Source organism: Enhydra lutris, unplaced genomic scaffold (genome assembly GCF_002288905.1).
Source record: "Enhydra lutris kenyoni isolate GAN:26980312 unplaced genomic scaffold, ASM228890v2 scaffoldscaffold19, whole genome shotgun sequence".
Lineage (NCBI taxonomy): Eukaryota > Metazoa > Chordata > Mammalia > Carnivora > Mustelidae > Enhydra > Enhydra lutris.
The window spans coordinates 38,442,103-38,464,189 of NW_019154103.1; the positions used below are offsets into that span (position 1 = coordinate 38,442,103).

The window sequence follows — 22,087 nt, forward strand, 5'->3', positions numbered from 1 at the left end:
ATGTTCATGCTCATTAGAATACAAACCATTTAAACTTACTTAGTAAACATCTGAGAATTCAAGGCAACAAGAAAATCTAGTACCAAAATGTAGAACTAAGCCTTACTTTAACTGATCTCAAGAAACAAAGTGATATACTTTCATCCTTGGGCACCTTGAAGAATAAGATTTTATACCAAATGGTTACATTCGCCTTAGCAGAAGCTGACTTTAGGTACAATTCAGAACTAAAACGTATACTCTAGCTGGCACTGTAATAACAGCTTGTCTCTCTCTCAGCCTAGAAATCTACAGAAAGTCGGCCTTCAGAAACTACAGAAGCCATCCAGCAAGTAGACAAGATTCCTTCTTTCCCTGGATTTTTACTATTTCCTAAAAAATGAATAAAAGGAAACAATCCAAAAGTAATTTTGACACGGACTGCATTGTTGGGCTTCATGTAAAGACAAAGGCCTACATTCAAGACAAAATGAATTCTCCCAAGACTGAGGGCAGGGCTCGGAAAAAACTATCACCACTATGGAATCTTCTTTGGAAAAAATGGCCACAGGGGTTAAGACTCACAATGTACACCTGAAGGGCATGGAATTCCTTGCCATTACTCAGCTTTTTATTCTGATGACTAACACTCTCGTTAACTTGTCAAGGTCTGGCCAAACGGCAATCCAGCAATCGTTACTAAACGGTAGATACAATCCATTTCAACTCCAGAGTTCTTCCTCCCTGCCATCAGGAGCTCAGGACGACTGACATCATGGAGGGCTGTGTTTGGCTCTTCTCCTTCCAGGTTCACAGCTCAATGGGATTCTCCTTCCTTAAGCACTCTGATTCTCCCCAAGTCTTCCTCCACAGACATTTCATTATTCTCAAAAGAAATGCAAACAGCATTCCTCACACAGGGATGACATCTCAAAACCAGAAGAAGCTCATGGCTTTTTTATTACTTGAGACATCTAGCACTGTTGTCTGATGCTGGAAATGTTCTGTGTCTACGCTATCCAATATGGAAGCCAAGAGCTCCATGGTTCATGGCCACAGTTCATGACATGAGAAATTAATTACTTAATTTTGATGATTTTCAATTTACCTAGCTTTGTGTGTGACTAGTGTCAACACAGAAATATCAAGGCTTCGTGGAAAACGAGAAGGTGTCCCATACTCAATAATAAAAAAAAAAAAAAAAAAAAAACTACAAAACCGACAAAGCCTGGGTTGACCTAGTGAACATTTATCACTGTGGGTTCATTTTTAAGCAGACAGAAAGTGGCGAGACAATTTTGTACATCCCCTGGCGCTCTCTGTGACTGGCACTAACCCTCCCCAAGATTCCCCTCCAGGACAATGTGCAATTCATTTGCTTTTAGTCTGTAATTGGTCTGGTGTACACAGAGCAGAAAGGATGAAACATTTAACAAAATTAAGTGTGGTTTGGTTTCAAATATTAATCTTTTGACTTTTCGTTTATGGCAACAGAAGCCTCCAGGACAAAAGTTGTTCAGCTGGGCCCACATTCTGCCTCTGCCCCAAGTCAAGTCCGCCCTCATGCAAATCTCACAGGACTTCAAAGGGAGCACTTCTTAGGTCACTGCTGGCTGTGAGGAGGGAGAAAAGAATGCACGTCTACGGAAGGAGGAAAGATTTCAGGGAAGCAACAAGAGTACAGAGCCAAAGGACCTGGAGAACATGGAACCCTAGAAAGAAGAGAAGCTTCCCACTTGGGATTGGGGGGGAGGGATGTGGAAGGTTGGGGGAGGACAGTGGAACACAGGAACACAGACGCATTGCTAAGAAACGATTGTGGGGATGGTGATGGATTATCTCCAGGCTCCTCCTACCAAACAGCACCTTCGAGGGTCGTCTTGCCCTCTGGTACCACCAAACCAATCACAGATGATGATACTGAACACAGCACAAATGTGAGGAGCTGATGGGGCACCCAGGAGGCTAAAAGGCAAACAGGGGCCACACAAAAATCAAAAAGGAGACAAGAAAAGGACGCAACATAAAGATAAGCATTATAAAGACACTTTCTGCTGAAAATAAAAAGAAGACATGGTCATCCGAAAATAATCCACCGAGATTGAAGGCGTTGCTTACCCCTTTCTGGAGTCCCCCCAGTGGGACTGCTGAAAGTTTCTGCAGCAGAAAAACAGAAGAGAAAAGGGATTTCTAACCTCCTGGTTCAAGCAAAAGGGATTTAAGCCATCCTAGGCTAGGTCATAAGCTAACGCAAAAACCCCAAGTGTTTATGAAGTCCCTAAGTAAAATTTTGGTGGATCTACAACCTAACAGCTTCTTCCCTTTGAATTCACTCAGGAAAAGACAAAGTCAATAACTTGGGAAAAAGGAAGAAGAAAATTGGGGGTCTGTTTAATACTAACAGAAAAAAAGCAAGAAATAACATCTCTGTGGTTCCCGGACCCTCCTGGACATGTTTTTATCTTTAGTGCTAATTCCTACCTGGCCAGGTCAACTGAAATTTCTTTCTGCATTTAGTGTAAATAATGTAGTAATGAAAAATGGTAATGCTGGCAACCCTAGGTGTCCCCAGATCTTTTTCTTTTATATCAAGGCAGAGACTTTTTGATGGTCTCTCACATGGAAAAACTCACAAATACAGTCTCTTTGATGAAGGTTCAAATGTCTTGGATTTCGTGGCCAAATATTCCGTCTGTTGAGTGAAAAATCTTTTGGACCTCAGATTCAGGGGCCTGTTTCAAATTTGGACCTGTTTGAAACTCTAACCTGTTTACCCTCTGACTTTGTCTTCGATGTCTCTCTTTTTCGCCTCTGGTGCTAGCAAGATATTCTTATCAAAATAAAAGTGTTTGAGTTTTTCAAACAGAGGGGAAACGGTCTCTGACTGGCACGTGCTAAGCTTTGTCACTGCTGAATGGACACAAACTGCTAAAGATGAAAAGCCAGCTCATTTAGGAAGTCAATACCTAAAGAAAATACGTACATTCAGCAGTTGTAATTCTCCCCATGTATAAGAGAAAAGGCTCCAAATTTCAGGACCATCGTATAGAAATCTGATGCCTCAATTTAGTTCTGGATATTTCTCCTATTTAGCAATTCACTCATGTGGTTAAGTATTATGGAGAATGTCTTTTGCTTCCAGACTTGGTAGTTCCGAGACAGCATTCTAGGGTCTAGAACAGAAAAGAGCTCTTCCAGTCCTACACACTAAAAGCAAATTGGATACGTAGAGAGAAACAAGTGCATGGGGAGTGGGTATCTCCCACTCTTTGCCCCTTACCTCCAATAATCAATTTGAATACGATGGGAGTAATTCAAGCATCTCCCCAACACGACTAACAAGCAATGTACCTTACTACTTTGCCTATAAAGGGCCTAATTTCTTGAAGTCATAAATCTTGAATTCAACTGATCCATGAATGACGGTGACCACTTTTTAAGTGTTGAGCAACAAAGCTCAGGGAAGGGAGAAGTACAAACCCACCTCTTGAGTTATTAGATCCCACTCTGCCCTTCTACCTGGGCACCAAGCGCCCACCACTGTACCTTATCTGGGAAGGCTGGCCACACCACACTTGGGGATCTGAGTCAAATAAGCCCATGAGGATCTCGCACAGGATGGAAATCTCACGCTGTTCAGACTTTTGCCAATAATTCTAAATTAGCTTAGAATCTGCACTGACCAGTGTTATCGAGATACAAAATGCATTTTGTATAGGTAAGTTTTCTCCATCTGTCAGGTATTTTTTCTGGCAGTTTATACAGATGCTTTGCAAATGATGATACTATTATTTGATGGGACAGACTTCCTAGGGACTTGAGCCATAATACACATACGGTTTTCTAAGTGTAATTGGGGTTGGACAAAATAGTCTGTTTCAGTATCTATTTACTGCGACCTATTCTCATTGTTTTATGTGATATTCAGCATGAAATCGTATCATACTCAAAGCTAAGCTTTGGATTCCAGTATCCAGAAACTTCCAACCATCATTTCATTTCACTTTGCATGTTCAGTTTTTATGACAACAATGCACCTGTGCAAACAGCAGATCCAAACACATCTGGATGCACTCGATTAAAATGTTGATGATCACACAAATTAATGCATCTTTTAATATTTAAAAAACTATGAAAATGCATGGCAAACTTTAGATAGATAGATCTTAAAGCTCTATGTACACCTGCAGGAGAAAGGAACTTTCAAAGAAAACACTTTCTGAGTGAGGAAAACATTTTCAAAACTTTCCTAACTTCTGTAAAGCCAAAAAGTACTAAGATGTTTGGATCTGGTGATATTTTTACTAGAGCCTCTCCTGTCAGAAGTAAAAGATTATAAAGACCCAGCTGCTTGGGGCACCTGGATGGCTCAGTCGATTAAGCGTCTGCCCTCAGCTCAGGTCACAATCTCAGGGTCCAGGGAATTGAGTCCCAGATCTGGCTCTCCGCTCAGTGGGGAGCTGGGGAGCCTGCTTCTCCCTCTCCCTCTGCCTGCCGATCCCCCTGCTTGTGAATTCTCTCTCAGTCAAATAAATAAAAATCCTAAAAAAAAAAAAAAAAAAAAGACCCAGCTGCCTTAAACACCCATCATGCAACCATTTCAACATTAATTACAGCAATGCTCTGATGCTTAAGCAAGTGGTTTCTAGAATGGCATAAATTAAAACATACACACATATAAATGTATGTGCTTATGTACACTAAAAGGGATTCTTTTTATTATTTTAGAAGAGCTCCATCCCCTCTCTGCAACCCCTCCACTCTCTGTGTCCCTGCTGAGTTTTCTATGATGCTGTTATACTCTGCATGGCTGGGAGGGGATAGCCCGGCGTAGAAAATAAGGCAGAGAGTATAAGTGACTTAAATGAATCAGTGGCCCAATTAAGAAAATAATTCAGAAGACCTGCCTCTGAGTCTCCCATCCTCCTTCCAAAAAATCCTTTCCAGCGTTTCTATTCGAAGTGCGTTTTCAAGGCTATTCTTGGATATTTGGGGTTTAATCAAATTTTTCACAGGACATGAAGGAGAGAGAGAGAAAACACACTCCTTTCTTATTGAATTATTTTGATTTTTGTCTTTTGCGCTCCCAGCTATCCAGACTGTCGAATAAACCAGTTCTGATTCATAAATAATAGTTCCATTATATCTACTGTGCCACTCGTCAGAGCACCTGAAATTTTAATTCACTTGTTCAGCTAAATTTCATCCTCAGTTCATGGCCATAAAATTCTTTATTGACAAACTTTCAAACCAACTTTGACTCTGAGGTATCTAGTCAACATTTTTCTTCTGTGTGGATATTAGTTTATTGAATAAGTGGCATCTGTTTTCCTCCACATCACTGGCCGAGTAGGTATTTCCTTTTGACAGCTTTGCAGGATTTATGGCTTTGCATGCTCTGAAGAAAAATAGTACTAAGCAAAAAATTCCAATTCATTACCTCTTAGTACTTAATTAAGTTCATACCCACGGCACACTGGAGGTGAACCCTGAAATGCCCGTGACAGCAAGCAGAGCAGCCAGCTATATTATCTTAGGAAGACAGAGAGGATTCTGATGAGCTTGACCTCATTTTTCCAGCTATGATATTCAGGCGTGCGCCATCTACTTTGCTCCCCGTTGGACGTGGGCAGAACAGTGTGGACACCAAGAGCAGAGTCCTCCCCATAACCCACAGCTCGTCTCGACAATAAAGTCCAGCAGGGGCCCCACCATTCATCTGTGCCCTTCCAGAATGCGCACACCTCCCATCACAGGGTTCTCACCTACCCAGCCCCTCCATAGCCCCACGCAGGCACAGTGTGGCCAGAGGAGGCACCCGGAGCCCGGCGGGCAGAAGACAAACCATGGGGTCGCCCTGTGTGGGGAGCAGCGAGCGTTGGAGTTACCTGTCGGGGTTCTGCGTGCACACGTGCATCTGTAGGAGGATCCGCTGCGTGAAAGTCTTAAAGCACTGGCCGCATTTCCAGAGATGCCAGTCGCTGAACTCTGAGTGGAGCTGGCTGGTGGAAGTCGGGCTCGCGAGCACTCGCTGGTTTTTCACGTTGATCTGGTTAAATCCTGATTCCATGGGCCCGGACTTGTCCAGGAGAGAGAAGTTCCTGGTGCAGGGAGTCTGTGGGAAGACCACGGAGCGCTGCTGGGTGGAGGGGGGCAGCTTGCCGCTCTTGCTGAATGGCTGCAGGACGTCCTGTCTGCACATGGCCTCCATGACCGTCGAGGGCACGTTTACTGGGAGAACAGCAAGAGGGTGACAAGATCAGTTTTGCTGGCCTTGAAAATAAACACAATAACACACACTTAAAAAAAAAAACATTCCTACAGATCAAGATTTTAAAATTTTTTCTGGACTCCAAAGTAACACAGGAACAGACTCTTTGCCTCAGGGGGGTGGGGGAAGTAGGCTTGCTGCAAAGTCCTAGCTCCCTCAATGCCTACTAATTTAGCAAATACTATACGTTCAGGATGGTTGGCACGCTGTCTTTGCCTCACAGAGTTCACTTACGGGTGGAGGCATAAAGACTACAGGATGAGACTCCACACTGCCTCTGGGTTTAGAGGGCGTTCGGAAGGAAAAAACAGCAAAGCAGGGGGGGAGAGAAAGGGTGGCTGCCCATAGAGGGTAAACGTGAGCAATGCTGAGAAGGTAGAGATCCAGGCCCTCGGGATTTCAGGCCTTCCACTGGACCTTGCCAGGACAGAACATTCCAGAAGCACAGGGTGAAAGATGAAGGCAGCAATGTGAAAGACACCTGGAGACAGAAGTCTGGCACCTTGGTGGGATGGTGATGGAGACAGGCTGACCAAGCAGGAATGGGTTCTCAACACCGTGGGAATAAGGGGTATAAGAGGGAGTAGATCTCGGAGGCTCCTTAAAGTCCAAATAAATAAAAGACGTCAGACCTAGGAAACAGACACACAGTGTTTCTGTACAGAAAGTGCAAGAAAAAAAAAAAAGCAAGGAAAGTGTTCAGCGTGGGTTTGAGTCAGGTGTGATCTACAGACAGGGTGCAGCGACTAAGGTAAGAGTGGGGGTGGGGCAACAGAGTAGGGTGCCGGCAACTCGGGTTTTGGAATCAGAAAGACCAGGGTTCAACTCTTAACTCTGCCTTCTGTTAGCTTGGTGATCTTAGGTAAGTTATTAAAAAAAACCCACAAAACTCCCCATGCCTCAGTTTCCCCATCTGTAAAAGGAGGCCAGTGGGAGTAAGAATCCTAGTAGAAGTAACAGGAGCATGGCGAAGTGGTTGAGATGTCCCCTATCTTAACTCCACTACCTATATCAGCCTTGGGACGGCTGGCAAGTCTGAAAGTCAAAATCCCCAATTTTGTCCTTGGTGAAACGTAAAATGGGTCACCCTGAGGATTAAGTCAATGCATTAGACAGTATTTAGAAAATGCCATGGTTGCCACGCCACAGATGTGGTGCCCTAGGAGTGCAGGGTTCATCCTGAAACCTCCTGTTAGGACATGTAAATGAGACAAAGAAAGCATCCCTCATAAGGCCTCCCATCAATGGTAGCCACCATTCCCACCACTGTAGAGAAGAGACTGGAAGGAGGGAAGATGGATGTGGACTGCAATGGTGGGGAAAGAACTAGAAGTAAGAAACACTTCTGAGGAAGGGAGACTAAGAGAGGTGAAATCGGTTTCTTTCTTTAAGTTGTTATGATACTAATCATCTGTCTCATGCACTTGCTGGTCAACTCACATGGGCAGAAGGGATCAGAACCTAACACACTTCGAAACTACGGTTCTTGTTTTAAGTAACTACTGCATAGATAACATGCATTTATTGGTTATTTCAGGGGTCAAAGAGATGAAAGGTTACAGGGTGGGCAAGAGAAGAAAATCAAAGACCAAAAAATTGGAAGAGGTTAAAGGGCAAAAAGACAGGGGGTGGGAAGGAAACCATGGCTCTGGACCACTGGTTCAAGGTCACATGGAAGAATACAGATGACCTGGGGGCTTCTGTCCTTCCCTGCCACAGACCATCACAGAGATGCCTATGTAGCATGCAAACTCAAGCGAGTTCAACAGCAAAGAGTGAATGGTGGTGGACAGTGACCACCAGGAGGCTCCGTGTTTGGGTGGACAGGGAGGTGCCATTCTCAGTGGAGAGCAAGTGGATACTGTGTTGCCATTAAGGACTCTCCAACCCAGAGAATGTTCTGTAGAATTTTGATACAGCTATGCAGCTGTATCAGCTATGATACAATGATACAATGATACAGCTATGATACAAATCCACCAAAAGGAACAGCTCTGTTTATGGGGCCCTGGCAGCATGGCCCATCCTGTCTTGGGAAGGGAAAAGAAAGCAAGAGACTGGCAGACCTGGGGAGACCCTAGGGTCTGTGCAGCGGAATGCACATTTATACTCGCAGGAGAGGCTCTTAAAAAAATTAAATCAGGGCTGCCTGGGTGGCTCAGTGGTTAGATGTCTGCCTTTGGCTCAGGTCATGATCCCAGAGTGCTGGGATGGAGCCCTGCATCAGGCTCCCTGCTCAGCAAGGAGTCTGTTTCTCCCTCTCCCACTCCCCCTTCTTGTATTCCCTCTCTCTCTCTGTCTCTCTCCCTCTGTCAAAAATCAATCAACCAATCAATCAATCGGACTCTCTTGATAGGACCTGGACATCTGAACTTTTAGAAACTCCCCCAAGTGCTTCTCATGGACCATCAGGTTTGAGAATCACGGATCTAAACCAACCCTCTCTTCTTATGAATCAAAAAAGCTGAAGCCCCAGAAGGTCCAATATTGGCACCTGCCCAGGGTCACACAGGCAGTTAAAGACAGCTGAGCTGGAAGCTTTAGCCTTCTAACTTACAAGGCATTTTTTTTTCTTGCCACACTTGAATCTTGTCACTGCTCACCAGCTGTTTTTCAAAAATAAAAGGAACGTTTTATGGCTAGTACAGGGTTTTCTGTGTGTGTGTGTGTGTGTGTGTAACTATATCCTATAAACATGTATGTCATATACACATACATGCTATATATACACCTTTACACACCCATGTACACGTTCATGTGTGTCTATCTTTATCTTATAGGTAAATATTTATGTGTAATTTTGACCTCTGAGGCAAAAGTGTATAATCAATATGAAATCTGTCCACACATTTTAGGCTTCCAAAAATAAAAAAACATTGCACACAGGCTACTACTCTCGAAATCGGCACTGAAAGGTAAGGAGGGATATTTGACACAGGGGCTTAGTCCTTTTCTAGCAAAAAGTAACAGCAGCATCATCAGATATCAGGGCAGAACCCGTTTTGTGTCGCCTGTTTATAACTAAGCCAGAAGCGACAAATTACAGGGGAACCCACACATTTTCAGGCAACTCGAAGTTCTTGCAGGGTGGTAAGCACCAGACCAACAGGAAGGCATGGTGGAAAGATCGTCAAATGAGGATACCACCAGCACGCACGAGAGCAGGGTCACCAGCCAGAAGCTTCGCCGTGGGAAGAGGAATATAATGCCTTTGGGGGAAATTAAAGCAAAGGCGACTTTACGTACAGATTGTAAATTCTGACTTCTCACCTCTCCTGAAAAATAACCTAATAAATTAATTTTCAAAAATGGTTAAGTTCACATCCCCTTTATACGAAGCATGAGAATTGGTGGGCAAATGAATTTAACTTTAATGATCAATGTCAACATGGTAATAAAGAAGAATTTACACCAGTTTGTATAATAATCTGGGATATATGGGATCCGAGGTAGTAATAGTATCAGGCAATAATGGTGCAGATGGCTGGAATTAAATTATGCCCTGTCTCGTTATTGCCTTCTCTGTGATGCCTGAGAGCAGAGGTAATACGCTTTTAAACTGTAAGTAGCAACAATGAGACACTACTCCCCTTTTGGTATACACTCCTCTACTCTAAGTATGACTCAATTAAATCCTGCTGAATGAAATGAGCATGTAATGCAGAGAGAAGAAAAAGTAAGGACGGGAACAATAGCAATGAATCTGAGCTCTAAACTGTCCTGCAGAGCCTCCACACATTTCCATAGGACCCTAGAAATCGAGGGAGGATAGCTTTTCAATTTTTATTTATTTTTAAAAAGATTTTATTTATTTATTTGACAGAGAAAGAGAGAGAACACAAACAGGGGAAGCAGCAGGCAGAGAAGGAGAAGCAGGCTCCCCACTGAGCAGTGAGCCCAATTCGGGACTGGATCCCAGGACCCTGGCATCATGACCTCAGCCAAAGGCAGATGCTTAACTGACTGATCCATCCAGGCGCCCCAGGTGCACCGAAGCATAGCTTTTTAAAGCAGGACTTAAAGGACACTGAAAGCTGTTCTTCCTGAAAGGCAGCCTCGCTGCTGCCTACAACAATTCAAAGTATTAACAAGACACAGGACCTTATCAGAGAGGGGACAGCCTATTCAGACAAATGCAAGACGCCCAGAGATGACTAACCAAAGTGACCTGACAATGAAGTGCTTTCTACACAAAGACACACCCGGCTAGTACAGTCTCTTCCGCCTACCAAAGATGAGAAAGTAGAGAGCAAACTCTCAAAGTCCTAAAGGATCTAGTGTCAAGGAACAACATGAACTCCTCCAACCCAGGCAAATGAAAAGACTGGGAACGGCAAAGGCAGAATCCCTAAAACCTTCGTCCATTCATTCAGCCCACAAATACCTAGTGAGCGTCTGCTTGGTGCCTAACACCCCTGGTGCTGCGGGGTTCCAGCGATAAGGAAGCCCCAACCCCTGGCCTCAGGCCACTTACACTCCAGTGAGAGAGACAGATATCAAACAAGTCTTTACAAACAAGTACTTACTCTGTTTCATCAAATCTAAAATGCCATTAATTGCAGGTTGCTCTGTGAACTATCACCATTCATTGCAAGGCATCTCCCAGGTTCAGAAAGAACAAAATGGGAACAACGTATATGTGTTGCCACAAGCATGATACATGTTATGAGAGATGCAAAGAGGTACCTAGAAAGCGTATTACTTCTGTGGCTACAACTGCAGTGTGAGGGGCAGCTTCCCTAAGGCAGTGACCTTGAATGTGAGTCCTATAGTGCGGGCAGGTATCAGGTGGGAAGGAGAAAAAAAGACAATGCAAGGAGATGAAATGTGGGCAGCTTGGCCATAGTGTCTGTGTGGATGCTGAGCGGGGAAGGAGCTCAAGAGAGGACGTAGGGTCTGTAACAAACTGAATGGGGCATGGCCAGTCCAACAACACTCAAATTCTCATTCTGCCAAGCATGATGGGAGCCACACAAAATACTTTCTGGAGACTCTATATGGCCCATGGGCTACTGTACTGAAGAACTGCGGATTCATTATAAGAGTAATGGCAAGCCAAGAAAGGGTTTTAAATTAGGGTATGAGGTGAGATGAGATTTATGCTCTAAATGCATCACCACTCTACACTGTTACATGAAAAAGTGAGGTACAGAACAATGCATATAGTACGTTACTATCTGCAGAAAAGGGCAAGGTAAAGAGTGAGAGCCAGAGAAAGTGAGGGAGAATATGATCTAATACAGTAGGCACACACACACACACACACACACACACACACACACACAAATGTCTGGAAGAAGATCTGGTTATCTATCAACTGACTTCTAAGGGGATTTATATGTCCATAGTACTTTCTGGATTTTGATCTATGGAACCAAATTCCCTAGCAACAAAGCATATGAATGAGCTGAAACAATAAAATAAGCAAATCAATGAGACTTCACTTGGGCCATTGTGATGCCGTTGAGGAAAATGTGACGTGCTGGAGACTACTGCACTGGTCCGTGCCAAAGCTGATACATTGACCGAGGGGTAGAAGAGGTGAAAAGAAGTGCACTTAAGAATATCCAATCAACAGGGCTTTGTAACTGACTGGAGAGAAGGGTGAGTGAGAGTGAGGTATTGGGGTTTCTAGAAAGAACTGGATGAATGGGGGTGAGCTACTGAACTGGGGGAGAAGCAGAATGGTTTCAGTTGTACATGCTGAGCTGGACACTCTGGCGAGACACCAAAGGCAGAGGTGGAACAGATAAGTAGACAAGTGTATGGGGCTCAGTAGAGAGATCTGGATTGAAATGCAAATCTGGGAATACCTAAATTGGTTCCCCGGGGAAAAGACTCTGAAATGGAGATTTGCAGTTCTGAGGGCAGGAAGACCATGTCCATGGAGGAGATGGACAGCTCCGGAGCTAGGGAGGTACTTCCCAGTTCTCCTGCTCTGGGACAGGTGAAGCAGTCCTTAGTAGCCCCCACATCGACCGGCCACTGGACATGGGCCACATTGGAAGGGGAGCACGGCTGAGGGCAGAGATGCTCTCTTAGGCAGAAGGTAATTCTTGGAGACAAACTCATCTGCAAGCTGACAGCCCCTTATTCTCCCACAAACTGGGGGAATGAGTGCCTTGAACTAATAACAAGGTTGCAATCTATGTAGCACACCTCAGCATTCCCAAACACCCAGAGAGATCAAATCCTTCAGGACAGTGGATTTGCTTGCATTTTTTGGTCATTTCTTGCTGTGGGTGCTTTTCCAGGGGTGCCGTCTTCTGCTGGGAGTCCCTGCAGATACAGAGGCATCCCTATGGGGTGGCTTCTCTCCGCCTCTTCTAGCACCCTACAGGTTTCTGCAGACTGATCTTTGTTTGTTTATTGGCCCAAGGTATCTATAGCCGGCAGGTAGTACAAAATCCAGCCACATAACACCGCAAGGGCCGGGACTGGTTTTCAGAGAGCAGCACTCTGTTCTTGCCAGCGGCCTGAGATGACAGCTCCTTGGCTTCCTGGATGGTGGGGAGTCTTTTTCGGGTCCTCAGTCAGGGATGGAAAGTCCTTGGACTTAGTGAAGAAGGGCAATCCCAACTTCGCACGGTACACAAGGGGCCTAGAACCTGGACTCCTCCCAACTATACTAGCGCCGGCTCAATCCCCCTCAGCTCGGCCTCATGCCCACAGCCGCATCACCAGGTTCCTGCACTGTGTCTGCTGTGTTGCTGTGTGGTCACGTGCCTTCTTCTAGACTTGAGGACAGGGCCTGAGCCTGTCATCCCAGTGCTCCTCATCCCAGGGCTCGACCCAACAATACTGCAAGCTTCTCCAACTTCCCAGACATAAGACCTGAGCCTGGGCCTAGCTCCTCCCTGTCGGCCGGACAGCAGGGGTGAGGGGCCCTATGCAGAGGAACCCCTTTTTGTTTCCTACTCTGCACAATCGAGAGAAAGAGGCAGCGCTGATGTCAGCGTGGGAACCGCCGCAGGGACGAAGAGGTCCACATTCTGCTACTTTGGTGTCACAGGCCAAGGCAGAAAGAGCAGCAGGGAGACTTGTCGAACATTTATTCCGTTTTTTTGTTTTTTTGTTTTGTTTTGTTTTTTTTTTTTAATTTCCTCTGAAATGAATATGAACACACTATGGTCTTTACACTCGGTGGGAGCTAATCCCCCACCGGAAGCTCTGGGGAGCCTCGTTCCTCCTCACGGAGGCAATCTGTCGACACAGGCTTTCCTTCGGGCTCTTCTGAAAGGCCCACGGTGGATGGAGCGGCTCTCTCCTTGGAGCTCTATTACATTTACAACCCTGGTTTTTTAAAAAAGAAAATAACAGAGGAATTGCTTCCAGAGCCCCAAGGTCTGTGTGAAACGCTGCCTTCTCTTTGAGGCCCTGCGGCTTTCAGGGGCTTGTCTGGGCCCTCAAGGGCGCCCACCGTTTCACGGGCGCCCCCAGAGGGGACGGTCTCTCAAGCCTCAGCCCACCGCACCCGCTCAGGAGGAAACGTGTACTTGCGTCATTGAAAGGACCACGGGAGGAAAATGATCTTTTAAGACGTGAAAACGCTCAGGAAGTATTATTCGCTAAGTAAAATCACGTTTCCCTTGAGTGTCTTGGGCCACGTAACCATTTTGTTAACAAAGGAAACTACGGGGTGGAGATGTTTCATCCCTTCAAATAATGGCGACAAAAGTCTCCAGACTGTTCCAGGAGGCGCTTATTAATTGGTGCGAGTCCGTGGCCCGACAAGGAGGCTCTGCTAAGGCATTTTGTCACCTAAGTCTCTGGTATCCAGAAGACTCTTTTTTAAAGATACCTGATTTATTTTGTGGCTAGCTCAGTGGGATAAAAATTGTCTTAGAATTGCTAATCCAGTTGAGATGATTTAAATTACTTAGGGCTGTGGAAGGCTATCTGTTAAAGTATCTGTCCATGCCCTTTCACACATTTGTGCTTTTAAATCACACCGAGTATTTTCTGTGTGCAGAAGGAGGAACCCACATTATAAAGCATTCCCGGCTCTCTCTGTGAATCCTGTGGAATGAGAATCCATCTTAGAGTTCAAGTCATATATCTCCCCTACGCTATCTGATGAAGCTTTCTGCCGGTTTCTTGGATGGCCAATCACATGACAGATATATGACTTGGAGACAGGAACTGAAATAAAATTCCTGTAATACCCTCAGGGGGAACGGGGGATTGTCACCGTGGAGCATTTTCATCAATGACTTCATTTTCTTTAAACTTCCCTCCACCCTCACTTTGAGCTCAGAACTCCACGCAAAAGAGCCGCTTGGTCTGCCTCCTGAATCCACAGTACTCTGAGCCGCTGCGGTTTTTCAGTTTTTCTTCCAAGGATTTCAGGTGCTAAATCATACAACAGAAACCCTGGGAGAGTTAATGGAATTCAATAATCAGCAACCTCAAGAGTGCTTTAAGCAGTCGGAGACTAGGAGAGAGAAGGATTAAAAGGCACAGCATCTGGTGTTTCCAGAAAATACCCTTTTGTTGGCACTTCGGCACTGAATCCAAGGACCAGATGGTATGCTCTTGAATACCTACTGTCAGGTGGCTGTGAATGGCACACAAGACCCCCCAATTCCTCCAGCCTGATCCTATGTAACAGCATCATGAGGTGGAAGCAAGGTTGCAAATGTATGACTTCCACCTCAGAGATCACATCAAGGGTAAGAAATGCATTCCCCAAGAAGTCATTTCCATGGTGGTTTCCATTTCTCCCTCATAACTCAGTAAGTGGCCATTCCATCCTTCCGGTTCCTCAGACCAAAGCCCTAGAGTGATCCTTGACTCCTTTCTCTCTCATTCAGCACCTAAGGTGTCAGCAAACACTGTTGGCTTTACTTTCAAAATGCATCCAGAATCCAACCACTTCTTACCACCTCCACCATGTCTACACTGGCCCAAACCACCACCATCATCTCTCCCCCTGGATTCTTGCAAGAGCCTGGAACTGGATTCCTTGCTCCACCGCGAGGCCTTGCTGTCTGGTCTCCAATCAGTGGCCAGAGTCATCCTCTTAACAATGGCAGCCGGAACACAGCACTCTTCTGCTCAAAACTTAAAGTCTGCTGTAAGCGCCCTTTGCATGGCCCACACTGAGGAAAAGCCAGGCTTCTGCCAGAGGGTCCTTGTTCATGCCCCACCTGATAACTAAGTGACCTTCTCACCTCATTTGCTCCAAAACACCCTTGCTGACCCTGGGAACACTGTTCCAACAGGCCGGGGACATCCCTATCGTGGGGCCTCTACCCTTTTCACCTCACCACCGGGAACACACGTCTTCCAAACAACACGTGGCTGACCCTTCCCCTCCTCAGATCTCAACCCCAAGACCACATTCCCAATGGGGCCTACCCTGATCACTCTGAAATCCACAACCCCCTACTCCTGGCATCCTCCTCCCTTCTCTGCTTTCATCTCTCTACAAAGCGTTACCACCCAACAAACAATGTATGTACCCACTTCTTTAGTCATGTATTAATCTGTCTCCCTCCACTAGAATGTAAGCTGCATGAGGGCAGGAATTCTTGGCTGCTGTATCTGTAGGACCTACAAAGACACACAGGCCCACTGCAGGTGTCCAATAAACACCTGAGCACTGAACGAACACATCCTTGGGCTCCGAGCAATGTCCATCTGAGCTCGAGGCTTTGACAGGCTTAATCTCAGACACTTCTGGACATGCACACCACAATAAGTAAGACTTATTACACAACTCATAAGACTATAATAATACAGTCTTCAGATATGTAGTGAGTTTTGTTAGAGGAAACAGAAGACCTTACAGGATTTTGGACATGCCTACAGATCAATACCATACTCCAGAAGGTGGGGGTACATCAAGGTTCAGGAGATAGGCCCATGTCAGCAGGTCAGGGGGCCGGATACTGGGGTCTTTCCATACAAGGACTGTGGTCTAGTGTGAGGACAGCAAGGGCCTGGAGACGTGGGGACATGGCATGTACTGGGCACGTGTGCACAGCTGCATTTAACACCCACCACACACGCATGTCCAACACTGAGATCTGCCTCCATGGAAACAGGCACTCCCTCAGACACTCCCTCAGAGCATGACTGCAGAAAAGAACTTTCTGGTAGAAACTTGAGAAGCAAGAGGAAGGTACTGAATGTCCAAAGATTCCTTTCTTTGATCTGAGATTGGTTTGGAGTTAGGGTAAAGGAGAAAGGGAAGGCTGACAGGAACACGCTTTTTGAGGGTTCTATTTTTTCACAAAGAACATAAGGACAATGTGGGAAAGAAATGTCTCTAATTGTCGCATTTTCCTCAGGAATAACACGAACACTTTTTTAGTTTTTAGATTGCGTGCGCGCGTGTGTGAGGGAGAAAGTTAGTGGAAAAGGAAAAATAACACTGCTTTTTCAAAATGAGGTTTGTTCAAGAGAGCTGTTCTCTCTCCATCTTTTTCTGTTACATAATCCCAAATTATTAGCTTATCACAATTATCCCTTGGCAGTTTGGGGCCAAGGGGGAAAAATGATATCACCGAAACCAGTGTTTCTCACTGGAAACCCCTCAGAATGACCTCATTCTCTTCCAAATCCTGGAAATCACCTTCAAATATTTTCCCCGAAATTGATAAAACATAAATACAAATTTGAGTAGAAATGGCTTCAAGTTTTGAATTTGCCTGGATGGTAGAAATTATTATTTTTTTTTAGAGATAATGATGGCCACGGTCATAAAGATAGAAGAACGTTATGTGGTTTGTTTTAGACTAAGGCATTTAGGGAGACAAATTCCTCAGGGATAGGTCTACAATTTTTGCTACCGTTTCTCACTCCAAGGACTACTTAGGAGGAGGCACGCCCCATTAACCAGAGGGCTTTTTCTCCTCATTACATAGCACTGTTTTCTCATTATTTCATTTTTGCCTATAGCGTGCTTCTGGCCGGACGGTGCATCGCTTGAGAGCAGGAGATGTACCTTGTGCTGCTCTGGTCACCCCACTAGGAGGCAAGCAGGGAACCAGACACATAGTAGGTACTCAAAAAACACCAGAGGCCTTCACCTTGCTGCCAGAGATCATTTAAAACTCTGACAACGGTTGTGGAATCGTCAACAGGTGAAGCAAGGACGGGCCTGTGGGAAGTCTAGACGCCCTGTGAGAAAGCAGAGGACAACAGAGGGAAAGAGAAATCGAGGAAACAGACTCGTGCACATTTGCAACACGCATCAAAGCGAACCATATGACAGGAGTCTCAACGCTCTTAAGACATTAGCTTTCAAAAAGAGGTATTGTGAGAGATGAATTCAGAGCTAAAATAAATTCTTACAGTTTTCATCCTGCGCAATGCATTGTAAGGGGATCCCAAAGAAAGACGTATAGCTGTCATTGTACCACACCAGAAGCTCGGTGCCCCTGGGGATATCTATACAGGCTCGGTAGAATATATTCGACCTATTCAAAACAAAAGAAAACCCAGCTTAGTCAGAGGTACATTGTTATCGGCCCCGAAAAAGTTCTGCCCAGCTCCATCTAAACAGTTTGTTTGTAATAAAATCTGCACACCCCACCTTATCATTCCCAGCAACCAAGCAGAGCCTGCACCCCAAAGCAATAAACACCTTACAATTTATTTCCACAATGTCCCTCCACAGAACACTGGGGCTGAAGAGACAGATAGATAACAGAAAGCTAGGGCTCACTAAAAATAATAATAATAATAAATCCCAACTCACACTAATGAGAAAATTCCGTTTCTTGGCAAATCACAGACGCTGGTGCCTCACCCTCTTATATAAATTAATACTACTGATTTCTGATTTGAAGGAAAAGCATGACACATGTTCCCGCCACTCGGCATTGTGAGTCCCCAAATTTGCGGTAAAATGAAGCAGCTTTGGGATCGAAAAGACTGAGGGAGGTTGAAAAAAAAAATCTTCCCCATTGCCTGTCTCCTAAAGTTTGATACAAGAGAAAAGAGAACCCCTCTTACGGGGAATGAATGGAAATTCAATAAATACAAGGGGAGCACTTGACTCTGGCTGAAAGATTACCTTCCGAAATGATAGAGTGAATGCACCTAGAAATAAACATTTTTCATAACGGCTTCGGTAAAGAAAAACTCACAGATTAAAAAAAAAAGAAAGAAAAAATGAGGAGACCGTGACCAGTTTCCTCCATGAAGAATGGCTACACATACGAGCCTCAAGTTCAAGATAAAAGTGTTTAGGGTTGGTGGGCCTTAAATTTAGCCTATCTGTAAGGAATTGGCTGTAGCACGGCAATTTGTTCCTTGTATAACACTGCAGACATCAGGCGAATCCTTCACCACATTTTTCACGGCAGTGAGATATGCACTTGTCAACATATTTCGTCACCGCAAAGTGGCTCTTGGCAATAGAATCATAAAGATCAATAAAAAAGTGCAGATTCTCAATATTTTACTCGCAGCTGCAAAAATTTCATTTATCTTGTTATTTTCCTTCCTTGCTGCCATTCTGTCTCACGAGGGCACTGCTAGCTAAGCAGAATGTTTTTCCCAACATTCTATGAATATCTGACAAAAACTCCAGCCAGTCGTCCGGACCTCACTACACCCTTCCTCCCTCCCGCAACTCCGAGAGCTGTGCATTTTATTAATTCTTTCCACTGCTACATAAAAAAATCAAAATTGGAGCCGAGCTATAAATCACTGGCATCTCCTAACTTGAGAAAAATTGAGTCGACTTTGTACTTCACCCTTGTAACATTTCATCTCTCGGTTTGGCTTCCCTTAATATAAACACAGCGCCCGGCAAATGAATGTGCTAAAACCAAATGACACACTTTGCCGCTGAAAGAGCAGAACTGTTTTCGAGCGATGGGTGGTCTTGTGAGGCACTGAGTAGGCCGAGAGGGGGAAAAAAAAGAAGGAGAAGAAAAAAAAAAAAGTGTAAGCGTACACCGTTCCTTACAAGCGGGCAGAGCTTCCAAAGCTCGCAGAAATCTCTGCATGTTGAAGCACTTCAAAGGGATTTTTCCCTTTTCAGATAATATTTCCTTTGCTGACATGTATTTAGTATTGTGGTTGGATGACTCATAAAGATAGCTCCGTGGCGTCCCAACACAGTCGAAGCAGAACACATGCCAACAAACATTATTGTCAGCCTCAAAATAAAAACAAAACGTTCAGCGAAGGGTCAATCAATCAAGGGCGCTTTGAAGAAAATTCCATTTAGATATTACAAATCATAACAGAATGAATCTAAACCAGCTGACTCTTCGTGAAGAGGACATTCATGTACAATAAAAATGAAGCTGGCTCTTCAGGGTCCAACTTTTCTATTTTCTTACTCTTGGACGTGGTCACTGGTGATGGATGCCAGGTTTTTTTTTTTTTTTTTTTAATTGTGTTTTTGTAGTTCGTTTTAGAGCGATCCGAAGTAATCGAAAACAGATCAGCAGAGAGATCTAGACGTTTAAGCGCCGTCCTGGGAGGGGGAGCTGTAAAATCCACTCAAGACTGACAGATAGGTGACTGACTTACTGACTTGCCCACCTTCCTCTTGGGGGCTTCTTGCTTCCCCCGATTCAGTGTTGGCCTCAAGGGCTCCCTGGGTGCTCATGACAGAGCCAGCCCATGATCCCTCCCCAAATGAGTACAAGCACAGCATTTGCTCATTTTCTAGCTCCGAGTTTCATCAAAGCTTCATGACAGAAACAGCCTGCACACGGCCGTGTAACCGAACACCGTCATGCACTCTCGCACCAAAACCATTATTTAATGAACTTTAACTGCACGAGAAACCAAGGCAGTGAGTCACACGCTGCCCAAATGGGTTCCTTTTGAACTGGAGACCTTCGGAGAGGCGGCCAGATCCGTGCAGCCTTTAACCTATAAGGGGGGAAAGCACCCCCCCTTCCCTCTTTTTTTTTTTTTTTCCTTTTCCTTTATCAGGGCTTCATGTTTAAAAACTAAAAAAGAAAAAAGAAAGGAAGGAAATAAATAGCCAGAGGCAGGACTCCAAGTTGCCGAGTACAGGGCCTTCTGCTTTGATGTGTCTGTGGTGCCTAATAAAGCTAAACGGTTGCTTCTGATTCTTAAGGGAACACGGCTGTTTATAACTGAAGTCATATATTTATCCGGCACATGTTTTCGAGGGATTTTGAGGAAAGGGCTTTGTTTCCCCCTCTGTGATCTGTTTTTGGGTTCCCGTCTGGACTCCAGCACCAAGTGGGGATGCCAGACCGGCAGGTGCACCGAGGGGCGGCGGGAATCCACCTGGCTCCTCCCCCGCCCACGGGATTCTGGGAAACGAGGGAGGCGGGCCCGCCTCCGCTTGCCCGGCTTTGGGCTCTGCACACCCTTCGCAGGATAACCGGGGCTTCTCTAGACTCTGCAACTGCCTCATCCCCTGAAACATAGTCTGACCAGTCGAAGGGCCAAAGCCAAATGCTCTGGCACCCTCCGAGGGAGCAGGAGAGGGGATGGCGGCTCAGCCCCTGCCGCGGAGCCCCAGAGTTTGAGAAGAGCAGCCTCGCTGGAACCCTCCGGCGGGGTGGGCGCTCGTGCTAGGTTTCCCACGCCTCTGTGCGAAGGAGAGTTTCCGGAGGCAGCAAGTCTGCAGAGCACGGGCTGCAAGGGGTCTGGGGCTCAATTTCTGTGCAAGCCTATGTCTGCTTAGGGGATGGGGGAAGGGCGATCTCCCCACACCGGGGGGGGGGGGGGGTTCCAGGCTCACTGAGGCACTGGTGGATGTCTGGGTTGGTGATACGGAAGGAGCCTGACCACGTGCACCCAGGGGAAAGAGGCCTTCCACAAACACCTTTATTCCTGAATTTTCATGACATGACTGTTGCAAGAACTTAGGAAGCCTTCAGAAACCTGGGGAAAAAAATCCCTGCCCGTCCCCGCAGGGTTCTGTGGGGTTCTTCGCAACCAGCAGTAAGCCTGAATTTGTCAATGCAAGCCGAAGGGCCGCAGCTCCGTTAAGGGGTAAATCAAGATATACTTTACCTGTACTGAACTACTGTTAGATTCTGCTCTCCGCAGTGCCTTGCACATCGGATATACCTCATCCAGCTCGACTTACTAGGCTCCCCACCATCAATAAAGTGCTGTAGTGTCCCATCTTGGTCATATATCTAGAGAAGAGGTCAGAAGGTCAAGTAGTTAGAACGGATCATCAGCAATCATTTTCCCTGCTTCCCTCGGTGTCTTTAGGTGTCTGCCGCAGAAACGGAGGGCCTGTAGGTTTGTGGGGGGCTCATCAGAGCCTGTGGAAACTCAACCGGAATAACGGGGAAAATATTCTTGGGTGATGCAAGTCGACCATGTTTTTCTTATCAAGCCCATCTTCCCTGGATTCAACATATTTCTGGTATCTCAAGGATGTGAGGGACCATGTTTCCCAAAGGATATTTAAACCTATTTTGACAGGCTACTCTTAAGTAATGAGCTGCTGGATAAACAAAGCAAGCTGAAGGGAGAGGCCACACGGACATGGCTGGAACATCCACATGGGAGGCCCCCAGGCTCAAACACGGAATTGTTTGACGGTCTTCGGGAGGCAATGACCATCGGTTGGACAGGCTCGGTGACACCCAGCAGAAAGCAGGTGGAGCATTATGGAAATACACAGAACTGGTAAAAACAAAACAAAAACAACAACAACAAAAAAACCCCACAAAACCAAAAAAACAAAAATAAAACAATTCCTCCCACCCCGATTCAGATGAAATAAATGTACTATCACATCTCAGAGGATGTGGGACTTCAGCTGTCAGGTTCTGAAACTATAAGGAGGACTGTCAAAAAGAGAGAGAGAGACCCTCAAAAAGAGCAAGAAAAAAAAAATTTAACTGCTCTGTATGGGTTTCAATGTCT

General features: G+C 45.4%; 1 protein-coding gene across 1 annotated transcript in view; it reads right to left on the reverse strand.

Moving 5' to 3' along the window:
- LOC111148449 (PR/SET domain 6) overlaps positions 1 to 22,087 on the reverse strand; it is a 100,781-nt gene that overhangs the window by 9,575 nt on the left and 69,119 nt on the right. Inside the window, exons 3-5 of the mRNA XM_022505001.1 lie at positions 21,218 to 21,345; positions 17,552 to 17,676; positions 5,868 to 6,210 (exon numbers count right to left, since the gene is read on the reverse strand). Of these exons, the coding sequence (XP_022360709.1) occupies positions 5,868 to 6,210; positions 17,552 to 17,676; positions 21,218 to 21,345 (596 nt within the window). The remainder of the gene's footprint in view (positions 1 to 5,867; positions 6,211 to 17,551; positions 17,677 to 21,217; positions 21,346 to 22,087) is intronic.